General features: G+C 37.6%; 2 protein-coding genes across 11 annotated transcripts in view; both read left to right on the top strand.

Moving 5' to 3' along the window:
* DGKB (diacylglycerol kinase beta) overlaps nucleotides 1–27,139 on the top strand; it is a 796,780-nt gene that overhangs the window by 206,523 nt on the left and 563,118 nt on the right. The window lies entirely within an intron of this gene.
* On the top strand, nucleotides 2,072–2,598 carry LOC131762471 (cell cycle regulator of non-homologous end joining-like). The gene is given in 2 exon segments (XM_059074027.2): nucleotides 2,072–2,165; nucleotides 2,168–2,598. Coding segments are annotated over 2 exon segments (459 nt in total). The 5' UTR covers nucleotides 2,072–2,137.

Genomic DNA, 27,139 nt, shown 5'->3' with positions numbered 1-27,139 from the left:
AAACACAGATTGAGAAAATACAAGAAATGTTTAACAAAGATCTAGAAGAACTAAAGAACAAACAGGGATGAACAACACAATAACTGCAATGAAAAATATACTAGAAGGAATCAGTAACAGAATAATGGAGGCAGAAGAACGAATAAGCAAGCTGGAAGACAAAACGGTGGAAATAACTGCCGAGGAGCAGAATAAAGAAAGAAAAGTGAAAAGAATTGAAGACAATCTCAGAGACCTCTGGGACAGCATTAAATGCACCAACTTTCGAATTATAGGGGTCCCAGAAGAAGAGAAAAAGAAAGGGTCTGAGAAAATATTTGAAAAGATTATATTTGAAAACTTCCCTAACATGGGAAAGGAAATAGTCACCCAAGTCCAGGAAGCACAGAGAGTCCCATAGAGGACAAACCCTAGGAAAAACACACGAAGACATGTATTAATCAAACTAACAAAAATTAAATTATAAAAATTGAAAGCAACAAGCACAAAACAAAAAATAACATACAAATGAATCACCATAAGGTTATCAGCTGACTTTTCAGTGGAAACTCTGCAGGCCAGAAGGAAATGGCAGGATATTCTTAAAGTGATGAAAGATAAAAACCTACAACCAAGATTACTCTCCCCAGCAAGGATCTCATTAAGATTTGATGGAGAAATCAAAAGCTTTTCAGACAAAAAAAAGCTAAGAGAATTCAGCACCACCAAATCAGCTTTACAACAGATGCGAAAGTTACTTCTCTAAGTGGGGAAACACAAGAGAAGAAAAAGACCCACGATAACAAACCCAAAACAATTAAGAAAATGGTAATAGGAACATACATATCAATAATAACCTTGAATGTAAATGGATTAAATGCCCCAACCAAAAGGTACAGACTGGCAGAATGGTTACAAAAACATGAACCATATATATGCTGTCTACAAGAGACCCACTTCAGACCTAGGGACATTTCCAGACTGAAAGTGAAGGGATGGAAAATGATATTCCATGCAAATAGAAATCAAAAGAAAGCTGGAGTAGCCATACTCATATCACATAAAATAGACTTTAAAATAAAGACTGTCACAAGAGATAAGGAAGGACATTACATAATGATCAAAGGATCAATCCAAGAAGAAGACATAACATTTATTAATGTTTATGCACCCAGCATAGGAGCACCTCAATATATAAGGCAAATGCTAACAACCATGAAAGGAGAAATCAACAGTAACACAAAAATAGTAGGGGACTTTAACACTCCACTTACACCAATGGACAGACCATACAAACAGAAAATAAATAAGGAAACACAAGCTTTAAATGACACAATAGACCAGATAGATTTAATTGATATTTATAGAACATTCCACCCAAAAGTGGCAGGATACACTTTCTTCTCAAGAGCACATGGAACATTCTCCAGGATAGATCACATCTTGGGTCACAAATCAAGCCTCGGAAAATTTAAGCAAGTTGAAATCATATCAAGCATCTTTTCTGACCACAACACTATGAGATTGGAAATCTATTACAGGAAAAACAAAACAGTAAAAAACAAATACATGGAGGCTAAAGAGGGCACGACTAAATAACCAAGAGATCACTGAAGAAATCAAAGAAAAAATTAAAAAAATACATAGAAACAATGACAATGAAAACACGACAACCCACAACCTGTGGGATGCAGCAAAAGCAGTTCTAAGAGGGAAGTTTATAGCAATTCAATCTCACCTCAAGAAAGAAGAAAAATCTCAAATAAACAATCTATCCCTACACTTTAAACAACTAGAGAAAGAGGAACAAAGAAAACCTAATGTCGAAATGTGGGGACATGGCTGAGCTGGCGGGCAGGCCACGGTGCGTGTGGGGCCAGGGCCCAGCCGGCTGGGCTCCAAGCTCACTACAACTGCCCAGAATCAGACACTCCCAGACCTGCCCCAGAAGCCAAAAAGGGGGCGTGGGCCTGGAGGCAGGAAGCCCTCCTGGAGAAGCACCGGGGACAGGGGAGGTGCTGTTGCCAGAATTAAAGCTGGACTCCCATTCAGTACAAACAGACCTATAATTCCTGGTGTGATGAGAGAGTGAGTGGGATTTGCTGTCCTGAAGTCATTAAGCTTGGGCCCTGGTTCCTCTTCATGAGACACTAGGGAGATGGAAGACTTAAAATCTGAGAATAAAAAAGTGTGCTTCCAGCATGGGTGACAGCCCAGGTGCCTGAAAAGAGGACAGTGCAGGTGAAGACCCCCAAGAGGAGGAGAACAGCCATGGTGCCAGTGGCTGCAGCAAGACTTCCTGCCATGAGGACTGTGTACTGCATGAATGAAGCTGAAATCGTAGACGTTGCTCTGGGGATCCTGATTGAGGGCCGAAAACAGGAAAAGCTGTGGGAACAGCTGCCTCTGGCAGGCACTGATAAGCCAGAGCACTCCCCAGCCAGCTCAGCACCACTGTCCTGGAGTCCCCACGGGAGCAGAAGTGAGGACAGTGAGGATGAGGACTGTGGGGAAGATGGCCCTCCTCCAGGGCCTGTGGGTTCTGACTCGGCCTGCAGCAGAGGCCTCAGGGAGGACCAGGATGTGCTAAAATATGTCAGAGAGATATTTTTCAGCTAAGGGACAAACTTCCTGGACTTTCTGCCCAGAGTGGCTGAAGGAAGCTGGGTTTCGCTCTTAGCCTAGGCACTGCCCTCAGACTGTCACGGCTTTTGCTCCCAGCTTTGCAACTCCCTGGGCTGCGCAGATTCACCTTGGGAAGTGAAGAATCAGAATGAGCTCCTGTTAGAAATCCTCCCTGCACTGTGCTCTCTCTTCGCTCAGAGGGTCTGGGATCCCCACAGTCTGTTGTATTCAGTTACCTGATTCCAGGGAGATGAGGTTGTGGTGGTCATCTTACTGGAACCAAAGAGTCAACTTAATAATGTTTAGAGAAAAACAAGTATGGCTGCTAAGTACATTGGAATTCCTACTGTTTGGCCTCCCTAAGGAGGAAACCTATTTTAAAAATAGCTTCCATCGTGAGACAGTCAATCAGTCTGTGAGCCCTTGCTCGTCCAGCCCTGAACCAGACATCCTGCCACAGTGCTGGGCTCTGTCTAAGAGCCTGAGGCTCAGCGTACAGATTGGGAAGCCTCCTGACCAATCAGGCCTCCTCCCCCCGAGCTGCCACCTTTCTTCCACTTGGTGGCCTCAGCCTTCGTCCCTGGACAGTCGGAAAGCAAGAGTGGTACAGGAACCTAAAGGAGACACCAAGGACAAGACATCACACTAGAGTCTGTGTTTCTGCTTCTGTATTCAGTGTGGCTTTTGACAGGCATAGGATGAGGCAATCATGTGCTGTACAGGTTTTCAATATATAGGTGCTGAAAAATGCACAAAGTTCCCCAGTGGGGTGGGGGGGAAAGAAAGAAAACCCAATATCAGTAGAAGGAAAGAAATCATAAAGATCAGAGCAGAAACGAATGAAATAGAAATGAAGAAAACAATAGCAAAGATCAATAAAATTAAAAGCTGGTTCTTTGAGAAGATAAACAAAATTGATAAACCCTTAGCCTGACTCATCAAGAAAAAAAGGGAGAGGATGCAAATCAATAAAATTAGAAACAAAAAAGGAGAAATCACAATGGGCACTGCAGAAATACAAAGGATTATAAAAAACTACAGCCAATAAAATGAACAACCAGGAACAAATGAAAAAATTCTTGGAAAGGTACAATTTTCCAAGACTGAACTAGGAAGAATTAGAAAATATAAACAGACCTATCACAAGTAATTAAATCGAAACCATGATTAAAAATCTTCCAACAAACAAAAGTCCAGGAGCAGATGGCTTCACAGGCAAATTATATAAAACATTTAGAGAAGAGCTAACTCCAATCCTTCTCAAATTCTTCCAAAAAATTGCAGAGGGAGAAACACTCCCAAATTCATTCTATGAAGCCACCATCACCCTGGTACCAAAACCAGAAAAAGATATCACAGAAAAAGAAAATTATAGACCAATATCACTGATGAACATAGATGCAAAAATCCTAAACAAAATACTACCAGACAGAATCCAAGAGCACATTAAAAGGATCATACACCATGATCAAGTGGGATTTATCCCAGAGATGCAAGGATTCGTCAATATATGCAAATCAATGTGATACACCACATTAACAAATTAAGGAATAAAAACCATATGATCATCTCAATAGTTGCAAAAAAATCTTTTGACAATATTCAACACCCATTTATGATGAAAACCCTCCAGAAAATGGGCATGGAGGGAACCTACCTCAATATAATAAAGGCCATATATGACAAACCCACAGCAAATATCATTCTCAATGGTGAAAAAATGAAAGCATTTCCCCTAGGATCAGGAACAAGGCAAGATGTCTACTCTTGCCTCTCTTATTCAACATAGTTTTGGAAGTCCTAGCCACAGCAATCAGGGAAGAAAAAGAAATAAAAGGAATACAAATTGGAAAAGAAGAAGTAAAACTGTCACTGTTTGCAGATTACATGATACTATACATTGAAAATCCTAAAGATGCCACCAGAAAACTACTAGAACTAATCAGTGAATTTGGTAAGGTTGCAGGATACAAAATTAATGCACAGAAATCTCTGGCATTCCTATACACCAACAAGGAGAAATCAGAACGAGTAATTAATGAAACACTCCCAATTACTATTGCAACAAAAAGAATGAAATACATAGGAATAAACCTGCCTAATGAGGCTAAAAACTTGTACTCAGAAAACTATAAAACACTGACAAAAGAAATCAAAGATGACGTAAACAGTTGGAGAAATATACCATGTTCTTGGATTGGAAGAGTCAATATTGTGAAAATGACTGTACTACCCAAAGCAATCTACAGATTCAGTGCAATCCCTATCAAATTACCAATGGCATTCTTCACAGAATTAGAACAAAAAACTTACAATTCATATGGAAACACAAAAGACCCCAAATAGCCAAAGCAATCTTGAGAAAGTAAAATGGAGCTGGAGGAATCGAGCTCCCTGACTTCAGACTATACTACAAGGCTACAGTAACAAGACAGTACGGTACTGGAAGAAAAATAGATCAATGGTCAGGATAGAATGCCCAGATTTAAACCCACGCACATATGGGCACCAAATTTATGACAAAGTAGGCAAGAACATACAATGAAGAAAAGACAGCCTCTTCAATCAGTGGTGTTGGAAAAACTGGACAGCTACATGGAAAAGAATGAAATTAGAACACTACCTAACACCATACACAAAAATAAACTCCAAGTGGATTAAAGACTTAAATGTAAGACCAGATACTATAAAACTATTAGAGGAAAACATAGGAAAAACACTCTGACATAAACCACAGCAATATCTTTTTTGAACCCCCTCCTAGAGTAATGGAAATAAAAATGAAAATAAGCAAATGGGACCTAATTAAACTTAAAAGCTTTTGCACAGCAAAGGAAACCATAAACAAGGCAAAAAGACAGCCCTCAGAATGGGAGAAAATATTTGCAAAGAATCAACAGACAAAGGTTTAATCTCCAAAATATACAAATAGCTCATGGAGCTAAATATCAGAAAAAAAAAACAACACAATCCAAAAATGTGTGGAAGACCTAAATAGACATTTCACCAAGAAAGACATACAGATGGCCAAGAGACACATAAAAAGATGCTTAACATCACTAATTATTAGAGAAATGCAAATCAAAACTACAGTGAGGTATGACCTTATGCCGGTCCAAATGGTCATTATCAAAAAAGCTAGAAACGGTGAATGCTGGAAAGGGAGTGGTGAAAAGGGAACCCTCCTACACTGTTGGTAGGAATGTAAATTGATACAACCACTATGGAAAACAATACGGAGGTTCCTTAAAATACTAAAAATAGTACTACCATATGAACCAGCATTCCCACTATTGGGCATATACCCAGAGAAAACCATAATTCAAAAAGAGATATGCACCACAATGTTCATTGCAGGATGATTTACAATAGCCAGGTCATGGAAGCAACCTAAATGTCCATTGACAGATGAATGGATAAAGAAGATGTGGTACCTGTGTACAATGCAATATTACTCAGCCATGAAAAGAAATGAAATTGATTTATTTTTAGTGAGGTGGATGGACCTGGAGTCTGTCATATAGAGTGAAGTAAGTCAGAAAGAGAAAAACAAATACCGTATGCTAACACATATATATGGAATCTTAGAAAAAAAAATGGTACTGATGAACTTAGTTGCAGGGCAGCAATAAAGAGGTAGAGATAGAGAATGGACTTGAGGACATGGGGTGGGAGGGCGAAGCTGGGGTGATGTGAGAGTAGCATCAACATATATCCACTACCGAATGTAAAATAGTTGGCTGCTGGGAAGCAGCAGCATAGCACAGGGAGATCAGCTCGGTGCTCTGTGATGACCTAGAGGGTTGGGACAGGGAGGATGGGAGGGAGGTTCCAGAAGGAGGGCATATGGGGACACGTGTGTGCATGCGGCTGATTCGTTTTGTTTTGCAACAGAAACTAACACGGTATTGTGAAGCAATTGTACTCCAATAAAGATGTATTATAAAAAAAAAAAAAAAAACTCAACAAGAATAAACAGAAGAAACATTCCAGTTAGAGCATAGGCAGAACACCTGAACAGACGTATCTCTCAAAAGGATTTGCAGATGGTAAATAAGCATGCGAAAAGCTGTCAGCATCATTACCCCTTGGGGAAATGCAAGTGAGAACTAAGATGAGACATCACTACTCACCTATTAGATTAGCTAAATAAAAAAATAGTGGCAACACCACATGCTGAAAGGATCAGAGAAACTGCTCATGCTTTGCTGGTTGGAATTCAAAATGATATAGTTACTCTAGAAAATAATTTGGCAGTTTCTTAGTAAACTAAACGTGCAGCTACTATATAACCCGGCAGTGCCGTTTTGGGCATTTATCTGAGAGAAGTGAAAATATGTTCACATAAAAATATGTACATACATCTTTATAACAGCATTATTTGTAATCACCAAAGTCTGAAACCCGGTTGTCCTTTAGCTGGTGAATAGTTAAACAAACTGTGGGAGTTCCATACCACGGAATAGCACTCGACAATAAAAATGAACTGAATGTTGATGCATGCAATAGCCTGGGTGAATCTCCAGGAAATTATGCTGATAGAAGAAAGTCATCCAAAAATATTACATACTGTATGATTCCATGTATATTGTATTTTGAAGTGACAAAATTATAAAAACAGGAACAGATGAGTGCTTGTCAGGGACTAAGAAGGAGGTGGGAGGTAGAGGGAATTGGAAAATGGCAAGATAATACCATTGAGGAAAAAGTAGGAAAAGAACACATGAGATCTCTCTGCCTTATTTGTTAGAACTACACATACATCTGCCATTATCTCAAATTTAAATGTTGAATTTAAAAAATTTCCCCAGTGGTAAACTGCAGCTTTATTTTGCTGAAGGTCAGGTCTGGAATGCTGAGGTTGTTTTCTGTGTCCTTGTTCCACTGCCAGCTTTCAGCAGATGCTCAGTACCTGTGGCACAGATGAAACTTTCTGCTGCCTCCCACTCGTCGGATGTAGACTGCTGTCATGTGTCACTTGGTGTAAGGTGTTTCTAAAAATATATTATATTAGACAACAGATGGGAACGTACTGTATAGCACAGGGAGCTCTACCTCATGCACTGTGGTGTCCTAAATGGGAGGGAAGTCCAAAAAGGGAGAGGATATCTGTATATGTATGGCTGATTCATTTTGTGGTGCAGTGGGGGCTAACACAACCTTGTAAAACAATCATACTCTGATGAAAATTAATGGAAAAAAATAGATGATATTATTATTAAGTGTGGCAAGGCCAACAGATGAGGGAATGACTGCAATTGAGAAGATAGTTTGTTGCCCTTACAAATCCTAAGAGAAGGGGGCATACCCTGTGACAAGGGGCCACTTGGGGAAGCACCAGCGTCCATCAGGAGGAAGAAGGAGTGAGGAGAAAACTTGAATGAGAGCCTTTATTGTGATTTCTGTGGGAAAGAATGGGTGAGGCAGGGTAAGCCAGTTTAGGATTGGTTAATTTGAATAATTTCAGCAGGCTGTCATTGAGCCTGTCGCTAGTTGGCTCTGTGGTAATCAGAGTAGATGGATTGTAGTCCAGAGTGAGAGCCTGATTAAGTATGTAGTTGGGCTATAAGCTCTGGATTGAGATGAAAGCTGCACTCATAGGCAAGACTTTTGCTCTCTCTAGGAATTAGCTAACCCTGAAAGGAACCATCCCTCCAGGTTCAGCAAGGCCCTAAGATATCAAAGCACCAGGATACAGAAAACCAAAGACATGATTAATATACATGGCTTTAGGTGGGATGGGGATGACAGCAGAGGGTTTCCTATCATCTTCTGTGTTCTCAGACTGAGAAAGATTCTGTATACCTGTTTCTCAGGGCTTGTAAGGTTCCAAATTTTCCTGGCCTTACCCCAAAGGCAACATATCTCTGCTTAGTATCCAGGCAAAGTTCTAACGGGTGTTAGAGCTTTTCCTGCTCCTTCTCCAACAGCAGTAAGCTTTTGCTTTGGATCAGGGTACAGGAGGGCTATCCTTCCCTTTCCCAGCAGTGTCCTAATGTGGCTTTTTACTCTGTGCAGTGTCCCTGGGGTCTGGGGTGTGTTTGTTCTGCTCCAGCCTCAGTCTTAGCCATGAATTTTTTTTACAATCTGTAATACTGTAAGGGTATGTGTGTGTGTGTGTGTGTGTGTGTGTGTGTGTGTGTGTGTGTGTGTGTGTATTCCTGAAAATTTTTCTGACCTTTGTGTCCTATGAAGTTTGTAATACAGGAGATCTCTGTACCATTGCTTGGAAATGTCATGAAGAGCAAAAAAAAAGACAAATGACTCTCCCAAATGATTTTCTGCCAAATAGTTCAAAAACTATTTTGTAAATAATTCTTTGAGCTTATGGGACAAAAAGTTGTAATATAGCTTTCTTTTATCCATAGATCTTTCAGCTGTAGCGAAAAAGAAAAATTCTTCTTCCTTTCATATCTGAGTATTGCACTTTCCAATACTATTCAAATAAATTTGAGTTACCCCAAATTTTGGAAGGTAAGATAAATATTTACCTTAATCTGGTATTTCAGAAATAATCTTATTTATGATTTTTTGAATGTACAGTATCTGTATATTTTGAGATTATGATTCAATATTTGATTTTCTATTTTAGAATTTTAGCTTGGAAAAGTGGGCTTAACTTTCTTTGTGTCACACTCTTCCTGTTATGTGCTCTTTCTTACAAGTTTTTGATGTAGGTGGCCTTGGATTTCTAGTACAGTTCTCTATTACATATTTATGTCATATACACACACATATGATTTTAATGAACTTACTAGATGGAATGAGTCAGTATCAGAACTGAAATATTTTACTTAAAAATAAATCAAATGACAAGGCAAGGTTAGAAAAGGCAAGACCAAAACCATTTCCTAGAGTTAGTAAATTTTGCCATTTTCTATACTTTTCTTGAGATACTAAGAATAAGATACCTGAAAATGATTTTAAAAAGCCAATTAGCTGTTTCTAAATCTTTGAAGTATTGTATTTTTATATACTGTTACTTTTTACTGTATATTTTTCTGAGACTTTGATATGATAATCATATGATAAAATAAGTGTAAACTGCCAAGGGAAAATGGAAAATAGAGATGAAAGTCACTCAGAATATTTAGATGATTTTTTTCTTGCTCTTTTTCATAGAAATTACATTGGTACCTTCATCTCACACTACCTAGGGATGTAGGACATGTTACTGTGACACAGCCAGAACCTTAGTTGATGACAACTGTGCTCTAGTAAAAGAATGAGAGACTCTTTCATCAGTGTGACAGTCTAACCATATTGAGAAATCTTTAAAAAGTAAGCAAGCATTAAAATATATTGTTGTTGAACTCACAAAAAGTGTGGAAAATTCCGAAAGTCCAAAAGAGGAAAAAAAAAAAATCTGGCATAGGATGGGTAATAGAATAAAGAAGCCAAGTTGTCCTGGGAAAAAGATTAATACCAGAAAGTTAAAGCAATGTTAAGTGTATAAATAATCATGATAATTTCTTATGATGACTAATAAATATATAACTAAAACTGTAATTGATATAGAATATAATTTGGAAGGGAGGTGAATATGTTTAAAGTGTTCTGTGGCTCTCTTATTGTTCAGCTTTTATATTAAAGTTAGACTTTTCTAATATAAGTATGTATAATCTTATCTTAAGTGTAACCATTCAAAGAATATATTACAGGATACAACATACAAAGCAGAAGGGTACAAAAAAGAACATGTGGGGGCTTCCCTGGTAGTGCAGTGGTTAAGAATCCACATGCCAATGCAGGGGACATGGGTTCGAGCCCTGGTCTGGGAAGCTCCCACATGCCGTGGAACAACTAAGCCTGCAAGCCACGACTACTGAGCCTGCATACCACAACTACTGAAGCCCATGTGCCTAGGGCCCATGCTCCACACAAGAGAAGCCTCCACAATGAGAAGCCTGCGCACCATAACGAAGAGTAGCCCCACCTTGGCACAATTAGAGAAAGCCCACGTGCAGCAATGAAGACCCAATGCAGGAAAAAAAAAAAAAAATTAATAAATAAATTTAAAAAAAGAATGTGGGCTGAGGAGGACAAGTCAATAGATCGTGATAATTGAAAAAAAAATACAGCATATCCTAATCTCACTACATTTACTCCAGGAATGAAAGAGTTTTTGACACTTAAAATGCAGTTAATTTTAATTTACAATAAGAGATTCATGTTGAAAAAGAAACATTAAAAGCATTTAATAAAACTCAATAGATATTCATGATTAAAAATCCCTTATAAGCCAGAAAAACAAAAAATGTCTTCAACTTGATTAAAAGTATTTAACAGAACAATATAAGTATCATCTTGAATGGCAAAACAGTACAGGTATTCCCTCTAAAATCTGGAACTCAACAAGGATGTCCATTGTCACTACTTATGTTGAACATTATAATGGAGGCTCCTGTGAGTAAAATGTAAGAAAAGAAACAAAAGATATAAGGGTTGCAGTAGGGGGAGCAAATTATCATAATATATGGATGATATGGTTATCTATATTTAAAATTCATGGTAACTGGACTTATAGTGGTGATCATTTTGAAATGTATGGAAATACTAATCACCTAATTGTGTGAAAGGAATTACAATAGTGTTGCAGGGTGATTATACTTCAAAAGCATACAGACAAATAAACTCATAGAAAAAGAGATCAGATCTGTAGTTACCAGAAGCAGGGGTAAGGGGGAGGGGAAATTGAAGGAAGGCAGCCAAAAGGTACAAACTTCCACTTATAAGATAAATAAGTACTAGGGCTGTAATGTACAGCATGATAAATATAATTAACCCTGCTGTATGTTATATGTGAATGTTGTTAAGAGAGTGAATTCTAAGAGTTCTCATCACAAGCAAAACAATTCTTCTCTTTATTTAATTTTGTATCTGTATGAGACGATGGATGTTCACTAAACTTATTGTGGTCATCATGATGTATATAAGTCAAATCATTATGTTGTACATTTTAAACATATATAGTGCTGTAAGTCAATTATATCTCAATAAAACTGGAAAAAAGGTAAAAATATATACATTAATCCAAGGGAGGGTGGAGAAAATTTCTGCTTTCACTTTCTTATTGCTTTTGTATATTTATTTCCAACTAATTTGTACAGCTTTTGTAATTTAAAAAATAATAATATTAGTGATAAAGGAAAAAATTCAAAGATTTTATAAACACATTTTGAGAATTAATAATTGAAGTAACCAGGTGCTGGATATAAGATAAATATAGAAAAAAGCTCTATGTTCCAAAAACAGCAACCAGAAAATGTAATTTTAAAAAAAGATGTCATTCAAAATAACAAGAAAAATATACTGTACCTAAAAATAAATCTAACAAAATATGTACAATGCCTAATGGAGAAAGTTAGAAAGTTTTATGAAAACTTATTAAAGCTGACATAAATAAAAGACTATTATTTCATATTCATCCTAGGAAGACCTAATATTGAAAAAATATTAGTTTTCCACTAATTAAGCTATAGGTTTAATTAATATTATAAAAAAGCATTGGTAAGTATTATTGTTAGTGAGATTTAAGAGAATGCTACATCACAAAACAGGAAAATTTATGATGAAATAGAAACAAAGATTAGGAACAAGTCTCTGAAATTAAAATTATGATGCCAACGTTAAAAAAATGTTGAGTAATACAATATATATTTGAAGAAGACCTTAATGCTCCGACTGTAAATAGTAGATCCAGTTTGCAGAAAGGGCAAAATAACAGAGAAATATAAGGTCTAGTATTCATTTAGTAAAAACTCAGAATAAAGAAAGGCATTAAGGAATTTTGAAAAAATATTGATAAATAAAAATATCATGTTCAAAATACCATGCAAACTAAAAGGTATGGCATGGTTTGAGCTGTTGATTGAATATAAGAAAATGGAATCTACTTGATGCTTGAAACTTTCTTTTTCAAGTGACATAAGATTAATTTAGCTTTCAGCTCCTTCCCTCGGGGACAAATCACAGTTTGGTTAAGAAGTAAATTATACTATTATATGCTTATTTTTATAAATGCTAAGTGGTTTTGAAATTTTAGAATCAAAAACCAGGCAAAATATTGAAGTGTGTTTGTGATGGTGGGCTAAGATGTGAAAACAGAGAGACCAAACTTTCTGAGATTTAAAGAACAAGGAAGTTTATATCCTTCCTGCACAAAATATGTGGGGAACGTTCCAGATCTGTGGGTGGTTCTACATCACAGAGTACTTTTATCTTGTGGCCTTACCATTTAGGCTGCGAGTAGGCCTGTTCATTTTCCAGGTGGCAAAAACAGGGAAGACAAAGCATGAAGAAAGTGTATCACTATTTAAGTGTCCCAATTTGGAATTAGCACAGATGACTTTCTTCCATTCCATGCCCCATTTTTACCTCTAAGTTGGCCATACGCCCAACTACAAATTTAATTATAGAGGAGGAATCTCCATCACAGAAATGCAAACATAAAGGTATGGTTAAGAAAAGTTGGAAAAAGGAATAGAGAAATAGATTGTAGGCCAAACAATTTCCCCAGACTTTATAGAGAGCAGACAACAGATACTTTGAAATTGAAGGATCAAGAAAGAGTTTTAGTGAATTATTTGCAGTTATCAGTTATAAAATGTCAATCAGAAGAACTAAAGCTAGTCATATAACCAGTAAATTTTTGAATAGATCTGTGTGTTTTGGGGGAGGTGTATATAAAACATAGCTCTTTTTTATCAGGTAATAAATAAATATTGTGACAAGAAACAAATCACTAAGCAGAATAGAAATGGTGAAAATATTTAATTCTGGGGTCTGAGTGAGCCTTTACTTTTATTTTATACCCTGTGGTACTGATTGAATATTTTCATCAAGTTACTTTAACCATATTACTATTAAATGATGATTATAATCATACTACTTCCATAATTAAAAATAGAATAATAGAATAATGTTAAAACAGGGCAGCTATGTCTCTTAATTAAACCTTTCAAGTTCCCTTTGTTAATTTAAGCAGTTGACATAAAAATAAGAACAAATGTTTTCTTCTTTCTACTAATTCATAATATATTTAAAAGTCACAAAAATGAAGCAATACATACCTTGAAAATGCAGAGCTATCTATACAAGAGTAGAAGTTAAAGGCCAATTCCTTCTTCAATTCTCTCTTTTAGCTGAAGGCGAGAAGTATAAAAACAAACGTTTCTTAATTGACTGAATATTTTGTATTAGTAAATGTTACATGGGACCTCAACCTTTTTCTCTTTACTTTCTAGAAAAAAATCAAGCAACTTGTAAGAATGGTTCCATCTGCAAAGGGTTATAGAGTAATTAATACTGTAAAATCAATTCTTAGTTTATTTTTGATACAATCCTATGAAATGAGATTTGGTTAATAAGCAGCTAGCATACTCATTTACAAAGAGATTTTAATGTAATCTGTGTAGCATATAAAAATGACTTTTATGGAAGTACTTTATGTGCCAGGTGCTATGGGAAAAAATAAGAAAGTAAGTCATGGTCATTAGCTTAATGCAGCTTGCAATGTAGCATATGAAGAGTGTTTTACAACTGGAAAAGGCTTAGAAATTTCACAATCTATCATCTTTATGTGCACATAAGAAAAATTAGGTCCAAGGAATATGTTTGCCCTAGTAGTACAGGTCTCCTGTCTCTGAATGTTATGTTCATTCCACTTGAGAGCACTTTTATTCTTCAATACCTTTATCTTGATAATCTTTAAGAGCATGATGCTCAGTAATCACTCTGCTACAATGCAAGAAAAAATAGAGAATTTATATACTAGTAATACCTACATCTACTAAATTATTCATAGCAATATGGAATCTGAAATTAATGTGTCATTTTTACTTCAGCACGTGATTAATGTAGTTAGAATGCAAGTAGATTTGCACATTTGAATCATGTACAGATTCTATACACATTAACAAACATCTTTTACTTACACACTGTTATGACAAACTAAATTGGTACAGACTTGCCGAAGAGCAGATCAGCATGATGTAAAAAAAAGCCTTAAAATATATAAAACCTTTGACCCATGTATGTGTCCTTCAGGAATTTATCCTAAGGATGGAACCAAATATGTTGTAATAATACGTGTATATGTCATGTTTATTATACTTTTAAGATTAATGTAAATTTAAAATAATTTCAGTGCTTAAATATAAGAGATTAGTAAATGAAACACAGACAAACAAGGACACACTGTTCAGCCAATACTAGTGATACTAATGGTTTGGATATATGTTTATTAACATGAAAAAATATTTAAAATACATTAAATATAAAGGCACCTTGAAAAATGCCATGTAACCTGAAATCCCATTTTTTATAACTTCTGATGTCAGTTTTATAAATATGTATTTATACATGCATATTGAAAATATTCCAGGAGGATATCACAATGATAATAGTAGTCATTTGCAGATAGAGACATTATAGATGGTTATATCTTTTTAAATTTAAGTGCATTCCATATTTTTAAAATGGGCATTATTAGCTATATAGTCATAAAAAATACAGTAATCTTGACTTTATACATGAAAATCTTAATTGCAAAGGGACACATGCCACTTAATATGATGTCATCCGGGGCAGTGAGAGCCGGGGCATGTAAAGTAATCTGTGACACAAAGGGAGGAAAGGAATCACAGAATTCTAAGACAATAACAAATTATTGTTTTTAATATTATGAATTTGGATAAATTTGCTGCCAATTTCATGTAATTGGCCATCTGTCTTGGTTAATTCAGACTTTCTTAGAAAATCTAATAATTTGGAAAAGATTGTTGCATATGACTCCATAGATTCTTAAATTTAAAAAAAAGGGTAATTGATATTCAACTATAATCTGATTAAGATTTAAATAACAGTTGCAAAGCGACAGTTGTTGAAAAGGTAATCCGATAACCTCATTCAGAGTAACATTCAAGCAAAACCAGTAACTATGCCATAGCAAAATGACAATAATAGTAATATATGAATAAGAGAAAACCTAAAATCTTTCACACTTTCCACTTCACACTGCCTCTTCTCAGCTTTTCCATAATTTCAGATTTTAACTGAAACAAATATCTAAACAATTTAGAATTTTCTTTATAGTTGTGTATGTGCTAGAATAATGTGCCTTAAGTAAAGCTTTTACTAGGTAATAATGGAAGTTTATTTTAATTTCTTGGAATTCTTTTAATTTAACTTTAACTTTGGAGGAGATACTCTCCCAGTCTTTCTCAGGTTCTTCCTATCATAAATACAACATCAAGATGATTTCTCCACAGCTTGTAAATCTCTTATGCACATTCAGGCTTGTAACTTGTCCTTATACTCCTCCCAATTCTGTAGATGAGAGCAGATAACACTAAACCAAGTCAGGGCCGAAAACTAACAAAGTAGGGCTTCCCTGGTGGCGCAGTGGTTGAGAGTTTGCCTGCGAATTCAGGGGACGCGGGTTCGTGCCCCGGTCCGGGAAGATCCCACATGCCGCGGAGCGGCTGGGCCCGTGAGCCATGGCTGCTGAGCCTGTGCGTCCGGAGCCTGCGCTCCGCAACGGGAGAGGCCACAACAGTGAGAGGCCTGTGTACTGCAAAAAAAAAAAAAAAAAAAAACCCCACAAAAAACAAAAAAACTAACAAAGCAGCTGGCTGTCACACATTCTAGTAACTCAAACCAGTTTACGAAAGTCACAGTGTCAGGAAAATGATCTTACGGTCCTTTTTTTTTTCTCCTTTGCAGCAGACACTACGAAAGTTTTTTGAGGCAGTATGGGTTTATGAGAACGTCACTGTCTAATATAAACATGATTTTATCATGATGTTTGACAGGTTACAACACAAAAGAATTTCCCACAGTTATTGGACAGTATAGTCATTTTTACTTAAGGTTCATTTATATGTCCTGGTGATCTCATCTTTTGTCCACTGCAGAAACTCTCCCATACTAATTTCCTGAAATTTTCTATGGTATAGATGGTTTGATTATGCATTTCTCTGTTCCTCATTATTGATTACTTAGAGCAGGTTTATTTGGCTCCTCCAATTGGCTGGGTTATATTCCAATGCTGTTCTTGGCTTTTCTCACGCTTGTGGTCTCTTCCTCATTACCTTCTTGGTTATTCTTCATTTACTTTGAATTCACTGACTTTATACATTCTGTTTCTACTTAGTACCTGTAATGTATTCATCCCTCATTATCTGAATGAAATCCATTATTGAAAATGTGTTGACTATTGATTTTTTTAAATAGTAGAATCTTCTATGCCATTATTTTTGTTGGTTTTTTTTTTTTTTTTTTTTTTTTGCGATACGCGGGCCTCTCACTGTTGTGGCCTCTCCCGTTGCGGAGCACAGGCTCCGGACGCGCAGGGTCAGTGGCCATGGCTCACGGGTCTAGCTGCTCCGCGGCATGTGGGATCTTCCCGGACCGGGGCACGAACCCCTGTCCCCTGCATTGGCAGGCGGACTCTCAACCACTGCACCACCAGGGAAGCCCTATGCCATTATTTTTAATAGGAAAGTTAACATGCATTCCCAGCCTATAAAAACACCCAACCAAATCTTCCAAAGTAGTAATAAATACTGAGGCACCTATACAAAACTCAACAGACTTTTTTGCATAATATAAAGCACTAATGCACCAATTACTTAATCATTTAACACCTAATTATTTAGCACTTTTTGAGCTTATTAGTGTATATGTGTGTAGTATATAATGATACTGCTGTGTAAAGTATTAGCTACGAATTACCTTTTCCCTCTAAGCAGAAACTTGAAGAATGATTAAGTTACAGATGCAGTAAATAAAAATAACCTTAGAACAGAAACAACAAAGAAACGAAGTAGATTTTTAAATCAAACTCTTGCAGACTTCTTGATTGAAGTGAAAAGTGGGGTGGAAGGTGTAGTCAAAGCTGCTGCTTGCTGAAGGAGGAGGATGAACAGAAGGGGGCTGGTGAAGCGGGGAGAGAGGCAGGAATAAATGTCTGAGGTTTGACCATGTCCAAGTACAAGGCCATGTCCAAGTACATGGAACTAGTGGGCAGTTTTGTCTTGTTGGCTCTTTTAACTCTAGAAATAGATGGCTGTAAACTACCAGCTGATGCCAGAGACCACAACAATAGGAGGCTTAAAACTCGAATTCCACATCTGTTTCCATTCCCTTTGTGTCAATAAAACTGGTGATAATATTACAATATGAGATGCTCATATTCCTGTCATGATCACAAGCACTTGTCAAATTATTTTAAAAATTTATTTATTTGTTTATTTATTTAAGAATGTCCTTGAAGAAACATTACAAATAATCAGTTTAATTAAATCATTGCTGTTGAGTGCATCTTTTTAATGTTCTATGTAATAAAATAGGAAGTATGTCGAAGTAATTCTGATTGACACAGAAATATGTTGTCCCAAGGAAAAGCACTTGCTTTGATTATTGGAGGTACAAGTTGAATTATTCACTTTTCTCATAGGATACCATTTTTAGTTGAAAGAATAATTGATAGACTATGTTTATTCAGGTATTTTGCCAAATTATTGTTATTATTTTTTTAATTTTATTTTTAAAGTTATTTTTGGCTGTGTTGGGTCTTTGTTGCTGTGCACGTGCTTTTCTCTAGTTGCGGCGAGTGGGGGCTACTCTTCGTTGTGGTGCACGGGCTTCTCATTGCGGTGGCTTCTCTTGTTGCAGAGCACGGGTTCTAGGCATGGGGGCTTCAGTAGTTGTGGCTCGCGGGCTCTAGAGTGCAGGCTCAGTAGTTGTGGCGCACGGGCCTAGTTGCTCCGTGGCATGTGGGATCCTCCCAGACCAGGGCTCGAACCCGTGTCCCCTGCATTGGCAGACGGATTCTTAACCACTGTGCCACCAGGGAAATCTGCCAAATTACTTTTATTTGCATGATCTAAAATTTATTTAGAGATTTGTACCAAGTATTTATATTTTCTTTCAATTCACAATAATAATTACAATGAATGAATTTCTTGCTGTAATTTCTTGCTATTGCATACAAACCAATTCTGCAACATTTTCACTGTTCATAATAGTAAACCTGGCCTCTTATACTAGACCCAAGATGTGTGTTTGGTTAGTTCTCTTCGTAAAACTTTTGGAAGTTTACCAAAAAAGTATAGAGCAATGTGCTTTTCCATACTTTATTGTTAGGCATGAGGTCTATTTTGAAGCCCAATTGATTAATATGAGTACCTTCTTGCTCTCAGGACCATTTAACTAATCCTTTGTTAGAGTAGAGTCATCTCCATTAGCAACTCACTGCACATAATGCATCACTCATATCATATAATATGCCTTCAAGGCTGTCAGTACCCCTGGCTGTAACAGTAACAGTGGTAATGGGAGATATAAAGATCACTTGTACATTATCTCAAAATCAACAATTCTAGAAGGATGTCCTTGAGCAGGACATATCCTAGATATATCAAAACAGCTGTTTGCAGAATTTTCCTTCTTCTTGAATTCTTCTTGAAACTTTTTGATGAATGGTGACAGAAAGCTTTTCACTGAACTTTGACTACCTCTTCATCATTTAGCATTACACTTTGGACTTACTACAGTATTGATGCTGAGGCCATGCTCTCCCTGGATTGCTCCCAGGCAGTGACCAAGCACAATGGTATTGCCCTGGTGGCCAACCAGGAGCTCACCACTTTCTCAGAGCTTCACTACTTCTGAGGCCTGCCTACCCAGTTTTCATCTTCTTGTCTCCTTTCCCAAGTGCTAGACCTGCTTTAGAGTCTAAAGGCTCTCCCTGTCTACTCCCACTCCCTTTTATTTTTCATAGATGTCTCTCCAGTGTTTTGCATGAACGTCTCAGAGAATCTGAACTAATGTACCTTTTAATAAAAAATAACTTTACAAAATTCCATTAAGATCCCTGGGGTTTTCAAAGTAATGCTTTGGCTGAACATCACCTTTAAAGTTTCTACCCAGATCTAGTGTGTAGTGAGTTGAATAGTGCCTGTCTCCCCCAACCCGTCCCCCAAAAAAGGTATGCCCAAATTCTAACCCCTGGAACCAGTAAAGGTGACCTTATTTGGGAAAAGGGTCTTTGCAAATATCATTAAAAAAATCTCAAGATGATGTCATTCTGGGTTTAGTGCAGCCTCTAAGTCCAATGGCCAGTGTCCTTATAAAAGGCAGAAGAGGAGGGAGGCAGAGTCAAGATGGCAGTGTGGGAAAACGCGAAGTTAGCATCCCCCCACAACTAGGGTGCCTTCCAGCAGCTGGTGGGGGACTCTGATGCCCAAGGAGACGGGAGGAACCCCAAAGTAAACTGGCACCTTGTGGGATCTTGGTTCATGAGCCGAAGCTCCTGGGGTGGGAGCTTCAAGTCCCAACCACTGGACTAACAGAGAACCTCAAACCCCAGGGAATGCTCATCGAAGTGAGGTCTCACGGAGTTCCTCATCTCAGCACCAAGACCCAGCTCTACCCAACAGCCTACCAATTCCAATGTTGGAAGCCTCAGGCCAAATACCCAGTAAGACAGGAACACAATCCCACTTATTTAAAAAAAAAAAAAAAATGAGATGGCAAAACAATATGTCACAGATGAAGGAGCAAGGTAAAAACCTACAGCTTTTGTGTTCCTGGCAGGTATTTTTTTTTTTCCCCCCGAAATGACCGAGAATTTTCTCAGTAGTAGATAGAAGCACATTGATCTGTGGATTCCTGCACTTCCCTGGGGAGGCTGCTACAGCCTCATTCATCTTCTCATTTCTGATTCATAACTTGTGCAATAGTACACAGTCCTTAAACCATCTCTGACTGCTCTGTAACTAAGTTTCTTTACAAAATTATCACCCTTGATCATTCCCTTCTTTTTTTAGATCTCCAGAAGTATTTTAACAATGTGGGAGAAGCCTTTATTCTAATAGGTAAATGGCTGGAATATAGCTAAATTGCATCAGAAATCCTCTCACTTAGAATAGCCAGCTCATTTATTAGCATATTAGCAGTTGTTTTTTAATTTGATCACAAATTATGGCAAAGTTTGTTGGAAGTGTTATAGCAAATATACCAATGTAAGATGTAGACTGTGAGAGGTACCATTAAAAAAACCACCACCACTATAAATTTCCTTTCTGAACACTGCCTGATAGGGATATTCAGAAAACCAAGCGACAGTATCCAAACACAGTGTTTCATCTCCAGTCTGCTGTCTGATCGATAACGTGTAAACATATAAAGTTTGATTGTCACATGGTAGGTAAATTCCTCAGCTTAAAATTGTCAATTGAAGGCAACTTAATCAAGGGCCAGTCACTTTTCAGAGTAGTAAGTAGTAAGTATAATACATTTCTCGAATATAATACCAGTACTAATATTATTAGAGGTTCTAATGTCCTGGGGAATTTGACACGCCACAAAAACATATTCCTTTGTGAGCTGGAATTCTTGCTGCTTTCTCCTTTTTTTTCAGTTTATCTGGTAGTGGGATTAGACATCTCCAAATTCCTCAATCTGAACTTTCTGTTCAAAAGTTGGATAAGACTTAAGAGAAGTAAGAATTAGTGATGGGAATATTAGGAGGGGAATATTTAGGGGGTGTGGAGCTGAGTATCCTTCTAGGGTATCTGGAGATGTTTTAAATTATGAATCATAGACTGTTGTGGCTGGAAGAGTCCTAAAATATTGTGTCTTCTAATTTCTCAGTGTTACAGGGAGAAAATGGAGGTCTGTTTTATGAGAGGACTATCCTACAGATCATCTGAGAACCAGGATCTAGAATAATTCCATGTATAGTTATATCCCTTCTTTTCACATTAAAGCTTTCACAGCCTCCAGAGGCATGGTATGGATGAGTGTGGGTACAGAAAGCCACAAGATAAATATGGTCCCTTTCCTTGAGTTCTATTTTGAATTGAAAATTTGGGGACACTCTTTTGGAGTCTTACGTTCTTTAAAATATGTATGTGAGCAAATTATATTCTTTGAAATATGTATGCCAGCAAAGTAAATAGTCTTCGATTTCTCCAGGTTGCATAATATTGTGTTTGTTGGTAAATGTACAGAGAGCTGACAATTTTTATGGTCAGAAACTATTTAGAAATTTTGGTAATTTTGTATTGTGTTAAAACAGGATATTATTATCATTGCAACTACAGAATATAATATTGTTTCCAGAATGTCTGATTCCTCAGTAAATGTTTTGCAACTCACAAAAGAACTTAAAAAGTTAAGCAAAACTTTCATCTTCTGAACTAGCGTGGGTTTCAAAATTTTTAATGGTGTACAGATTTAAAATTGTAACTCATAGTTGCATTTCATTAAATATTTTGATTGAAACACATATAATGACTGCACTTAATGCTATTGCCTATGAAAGTGAATTTCCCATAGCAAGGTCAAAATTGATAATTTAAATATAACTTTAATTGAAATCATTTTACATTGTATCCTGGTTATTGTTGCAGATAGGAAGTTTAAAGCATCTAGTGAAAATGCAAAAGTAAATGAAAATTGATAATAATCTGAAATTAAGTTTATGGTTAAAAAAAAATTCCCAGAGCTCAGTATAAATCTGACAGCAGAGATGAGGATAAGGGCTCACAGTTAATATAATAATACTTAATGTGCACCAGGTACTAATCTCAGCAGAAGCACAAGGAAGATATTATTACTATCATCCCCATTTACTAATAGCAACATTGTCATCACAAATAGTGAACGGTGGTTAATTAGCACTAGCAAATCTAAAAATCTTGATATTTAGTTGAAAATGAGCTCATTAGTTTGAAGATGCCACATCATATTTGTGAAGGAACTACTTGAACAATACTGCATGAAGTGATAATTTCTTGCAACTATATATATACATATATATATGTATATATATATATATGTATATATATACATTTATATAAATCTAGTCTATCTCTCTGGAAAAATACAGTGAATTCAATTTGTAAAACCTACCCTCACTGAATCTAATAAATGACTCAAAATAACTTTTAAAAAGAAAGAAAATTTTAGGGAATAGAAGAGCAGACTTTAAGTTCAAGGAGTGGGGAAAAAATATGTAACTTCAACCAAACAAGTTTTGAAGTGTCAAGGAACAGAAAGTGTCAAGAATTATCTCCTTGTTATTTTTCAGTCTCTCCAAAACGAATTGAGTGTGTGTGTGCTGGCATGGATAGAGTTGTCGGAAAGGAAGGGAAGAGCAGGGGTGATGGAAAAGGGGACAAGAGGCTTATGCCTCTCTAGAGAAATAACCCTTTTCATTACTAACAATGATGGGTCTACATAGAGCTTAACTACTTGGGCTTTCTATTTTATCCTCTGGACAAGGGGAAGGCTGAAAAGACAATTATTAAACAGAACGTTGTGTGTCCAAGCATAATTGGCCACTTAACAGAATGGAGAAAAATTGAAGGAAAGGGGACAAAAAGAAAGGCAAGAACCACCGAGGTACTGTTAGCTCTGGGGAAACGCATAGAAAGCAACCTGAAGTAACAATTGCTCTCTTTCATATCCCATTATGGGTGGTACAAAGGAGGTTGGCGTCTGAGTAGAGGGCATAAAGCTCTGAAAAGCACAGTAACTGCCCAAAATTGTTCTCTCAGACTGAAGAGGATGACCAGCAGAGTCACAGGGGACTCTTCCTGAGTTGAAGTAATGATCTAAAACCCAAGGGCTGTGCCCCATGAGAAGTCATTGAAATAGTCTCCTTGTTTCCCCCTGTAACTCTCTTGCCCCTCTCACTCCATAGCAGTTGGATGGACAAACCATAACCCTAGTTAATTTTAACTCTCCCCCTACTTTGTAGCTGACTAGCCTTCCATGTGGCCTGACAGTCATGCCCCATTTCCCTTGTCCATTCACTTCTGCTGTCTTTTCAACGCCTCACACCTCTCCTCAGATCGCCATCTTTTCCTTTGTCCTCTTTGCTCAGCTCATGGCCTTTCTTTCTCCTCCATTGACTAAAGTAATCAGAGGAAAACTTTACATATACCAACTGGACATCCACCTCCCCCATCACATGAATCCATATAGTGTCCCATCTCACTTAGGTAAGCTGTCCACGCCCCACACCCTAAGCCGTACCTTCTGACTTCCTGCTGTGAATGAGATTGTGTTCTTTCTTATCCACTTAAGGACACCATTTTAGTGGCTTTCCCTTCTTTTCCCTTCATTTTCAGTGGTTCCCTGTCTACTGGATCATTTCTATCAGCATGCTGTTTTCTTTTTTCTCCTCTTAAAAAATTATCTTGAGTCCACTTCCTGCAGTCCAGCTACTGTTCAAATTATTCGCTTCCATTTGTAGCAGATCTTTTTGAATGAGTTGCCTCTGTTTGCTGCCTCCCACCCCTCCCATCTTATTTTCTCTTAACTCACTGTGATAGAGCTTTTGTCTCAACACTAAACTGAAACCGTTCTTGACAGGACACGAATGACTTTCTTGCTAAATCCAATGATCAGTTTCTGCTTCTCATCTTACTTGACATTATGGGACACTGAATTCATGCCACTTGCTCCTCCTGGTTTTCTTGCTGTTTCACTCAGTACTCATTCTTAGTCTCCTTGCATGTTCCCCCTCTTTTCCTGACGTCTGAAATTCAGAGTGTTCCATGTCTCAGTCCTTGGTATCTTTTCTACATTTATTGTCTATGTGAGATCATCCAGCTCTAGATTTAAACATCATTTATACAAATGACACTCAAAGTTAGTTTTTTAGCTCAGACTCTCTTCTGATTTCCACACTTATGTATAATTGCCTCCTTGATTGCTACACTTGGATGTCTAATAGATTTCTCAAATGTAAAATCCCTAAAACTAAAGTTGAGAACTCTCCATCCCAAGCCTGCTCCCTCTGTAGTGTTCCCCATTCCTCTTTCTCCAGTTCTTCAAACATAAAACCTTGGGATCCTCTTGAGTCTTCACTTTCACAACCCATATCCAATCCATAAGGAAACCCTTTTGGCTCTGCTTTCAAAATAATCTGTCAAAATTTTAAAAAAATAAAAAAAGAAGAAGGGGACTTCCCTGGTGGCACAGTGGTTAAGAATCTGCCTGCCAATGCAGGGGACGTGGGTTTGATCCTTGGTCCAGGAAGATCCCAGATGATGTGGAGCAACTAAGCCCATGAGCCACAACTACTGAGCCTGAGCTCTAGAGCCCATGAGCCACAACTACTGAGCCCGCAGGCTGCAATTACTGAAGCCTGTGAGCCTGGAGCCCATGCTCCTCAACAAGAGAAGCCTCTGCAATGAGAAGCCTGCGCACCGCAATGAAGAGTAACCCCCGCTTGCTGCAACTAGAGAAAGCCCGTGTGCAGCAAGGAAGACCCAACACAGCCAAAAATAAATAAATAAATAAATAAAATAATAAATTCACATTCCTGCTCCATCACTAATACCTTCAAGCAAAGACATATCTCTAGACTGGATTAATATAATAATTCCATAATTATTTTCCTGCTTTTATCCTTGTCTTCTGCAGTCTGTATTCAATACAGTAGAGTGCTCCTTTAAAAAAATATTTTAAAGTAATGATAGATTCACAGAAACTTACCAAAAAATATGTACAGGAGGCCCCATGTACCAGCTGCAGATGGTTACATCTTACATAAATACGGTTTATAAAATTCTATCAAAACACTGGTATAATGCACAAAGCTTATTCAGATTTCATTAGTTTTATGTGAACAGAGCGCTTCTTTTCAAAGATATATTAGATTCAGTGTTTTGCCCAAATCTCGTCTTTTCACAAAAGTCTACTCTAACCTTGTTATTTAAAATCACAAGGGGCTTCCCTGGTGGCGCAGTGGTTGAGAGTCCGCCTGCTGATGCGGGGGACACGGGTTCGTGCCCCGGTCCGGGAGGATCCCACGTGCCGCGGAGCGGCTGGGCCCGTGAGCCATGGCCGCTGAGCCTGCGCGTCCGGAGCCTGTGCTTCGCAACGGGAGAGGCCACAACAGTGAGAGGCCCGCATATCACACACACAAAAAAAAATTAAAAAAATAAAATAAAATCACAAACTGTCCTGCAAGCTGATAATCCCTTTTACCATTTTTCCATAATAGTTGAAATCTTTTAACATTTATGTATTATGTTTATTTTCTATCTTCTTGCAGTAGACTATAAACCCTGTGAGCTAGAATATTTTTGGTTTTGTGCAATGATATATTCCAGGTACTTAGAGTGATACTTGTTTTAAACTCAATGCATGCCTCTCAAATATTTGAAAGAATAATTGCACACTTGCAGCTGGGGCTTTTGCTTATGTTCTTTATCTTTATTTGTTTTGAAAGACTTGTTCTTTCTCCCTAGAGTATATAAAATTTTATGTTTATTAGTTCATTAACTACTGCTCATATGAGTCCAATGTTACCGTCTCTTCCCAACTCCACATTCATGATGTCATATTGAAGGCTTGAAATGGCCATGATGGGAATATTTAGAAGAGCTAAATCAGCAAACATTTCAAGTCAGTGCTCTGTACCCTCAGCAGTTTTTAAACATTTGCCAGCACTCCACAGAATCTAACCAGTCAATTCAGCCACCAATTAAAATTCTTTTCTTATTAATTTATTTGGGGCTGCATTGGGTCTTTGTTGCTGCGTGCGGGCTTTCTCCAGTTGCGGCGAGAGGGGGCTACTCTTTGTTGCAGTGCACGGGCTTCTCATTGCGGAGGCTTCTCTTGTTGTGGAGCATGGACTCTAGGTGCACGGGCTTCAGTAGTTGGGGCTCGCGGGCTTAGTTGCTCGGCGGCATGTGGGATCTTGCCAGAACAAGGCTTGAACCCGTGTCCCCTGCATTGGCAGGTGGATTCTTAACCACTGAAGCATCAGGCAAGTCCTAAAATTCTTAATTAAAATTGTTTTCCATATCAACTTTTTGTTGTTATATAGATGAGTGGCTCAAATGAGAGCATATATTTTCCTGATGAATTTCCTATACATTACAATATGTATGCAATATAAATTATTTCATGGGGTCTTAGGACAGTGTCCAGCTGGCTTAGGTTTACTAACAAAATTCTCAGATATTTTGTTTATCTAAGATTCACTCCTACAGATATTTTGTCCAAGGCATTGCAGTAGATGCACACATCAAAAGGTTAAGTAGAGGTAGATGAAGAAGGGAAAAAATAATAGCAAATGCATAAAAGTGTTTTAGGGACTAGCTGTTTAAGAGTATTATCAGCAGGGCTTCCCTGGTGGCGCAGTGGTTGAGAATCCGCCTGCCGATGCAGGGGACACGGGTTCGTGCCCCTGTCCGGGAAGATCCCACATGCCGCGGAGCGGTTGGGCCCGTGAGCCATGGCCGCTGAGCCTGTGCGTCCGGAACCTGTGCTCCGCAACGGGAGAGGCCACAACAGTGAGAGGTCCGTGTACCACAAAAACCAAAAAGAGTATTATCAGCAAATAATGAATATTAAAAGGAGAAAGGAGATTTTCTTCATGGTCTCAGATCAAGTTATTCTGGAATTAAATCGTTGTCTTTCCAGGTAAATAGACATAGCTACTGCAATGTGTATAGCCCTTTTCTGGAAGATATTGTGGCCATTGTCTTTTCAAGTTAACAAT

The sequence above is a fragment of the Kogia breviceps genome, chromosome 9 (assembly GCF_026419965.1).
Source record: "Kogia breviceps isolate mKogBre1 chromosome 9, mKogBre1 haplotype 1, whole genome shotgun sequence".
Lineage (NCBI taxonomy): Eukaryota > Metazoa > Chordata > Mammalia > Artiodactyla > Physeteridae > Kogia > Kogia breviceps.
The sequence above is the reverse complement of the archived record's forward strand: the minus strand, read 5'-3'. Positions and strand labels throughout refer to the sequence as shown.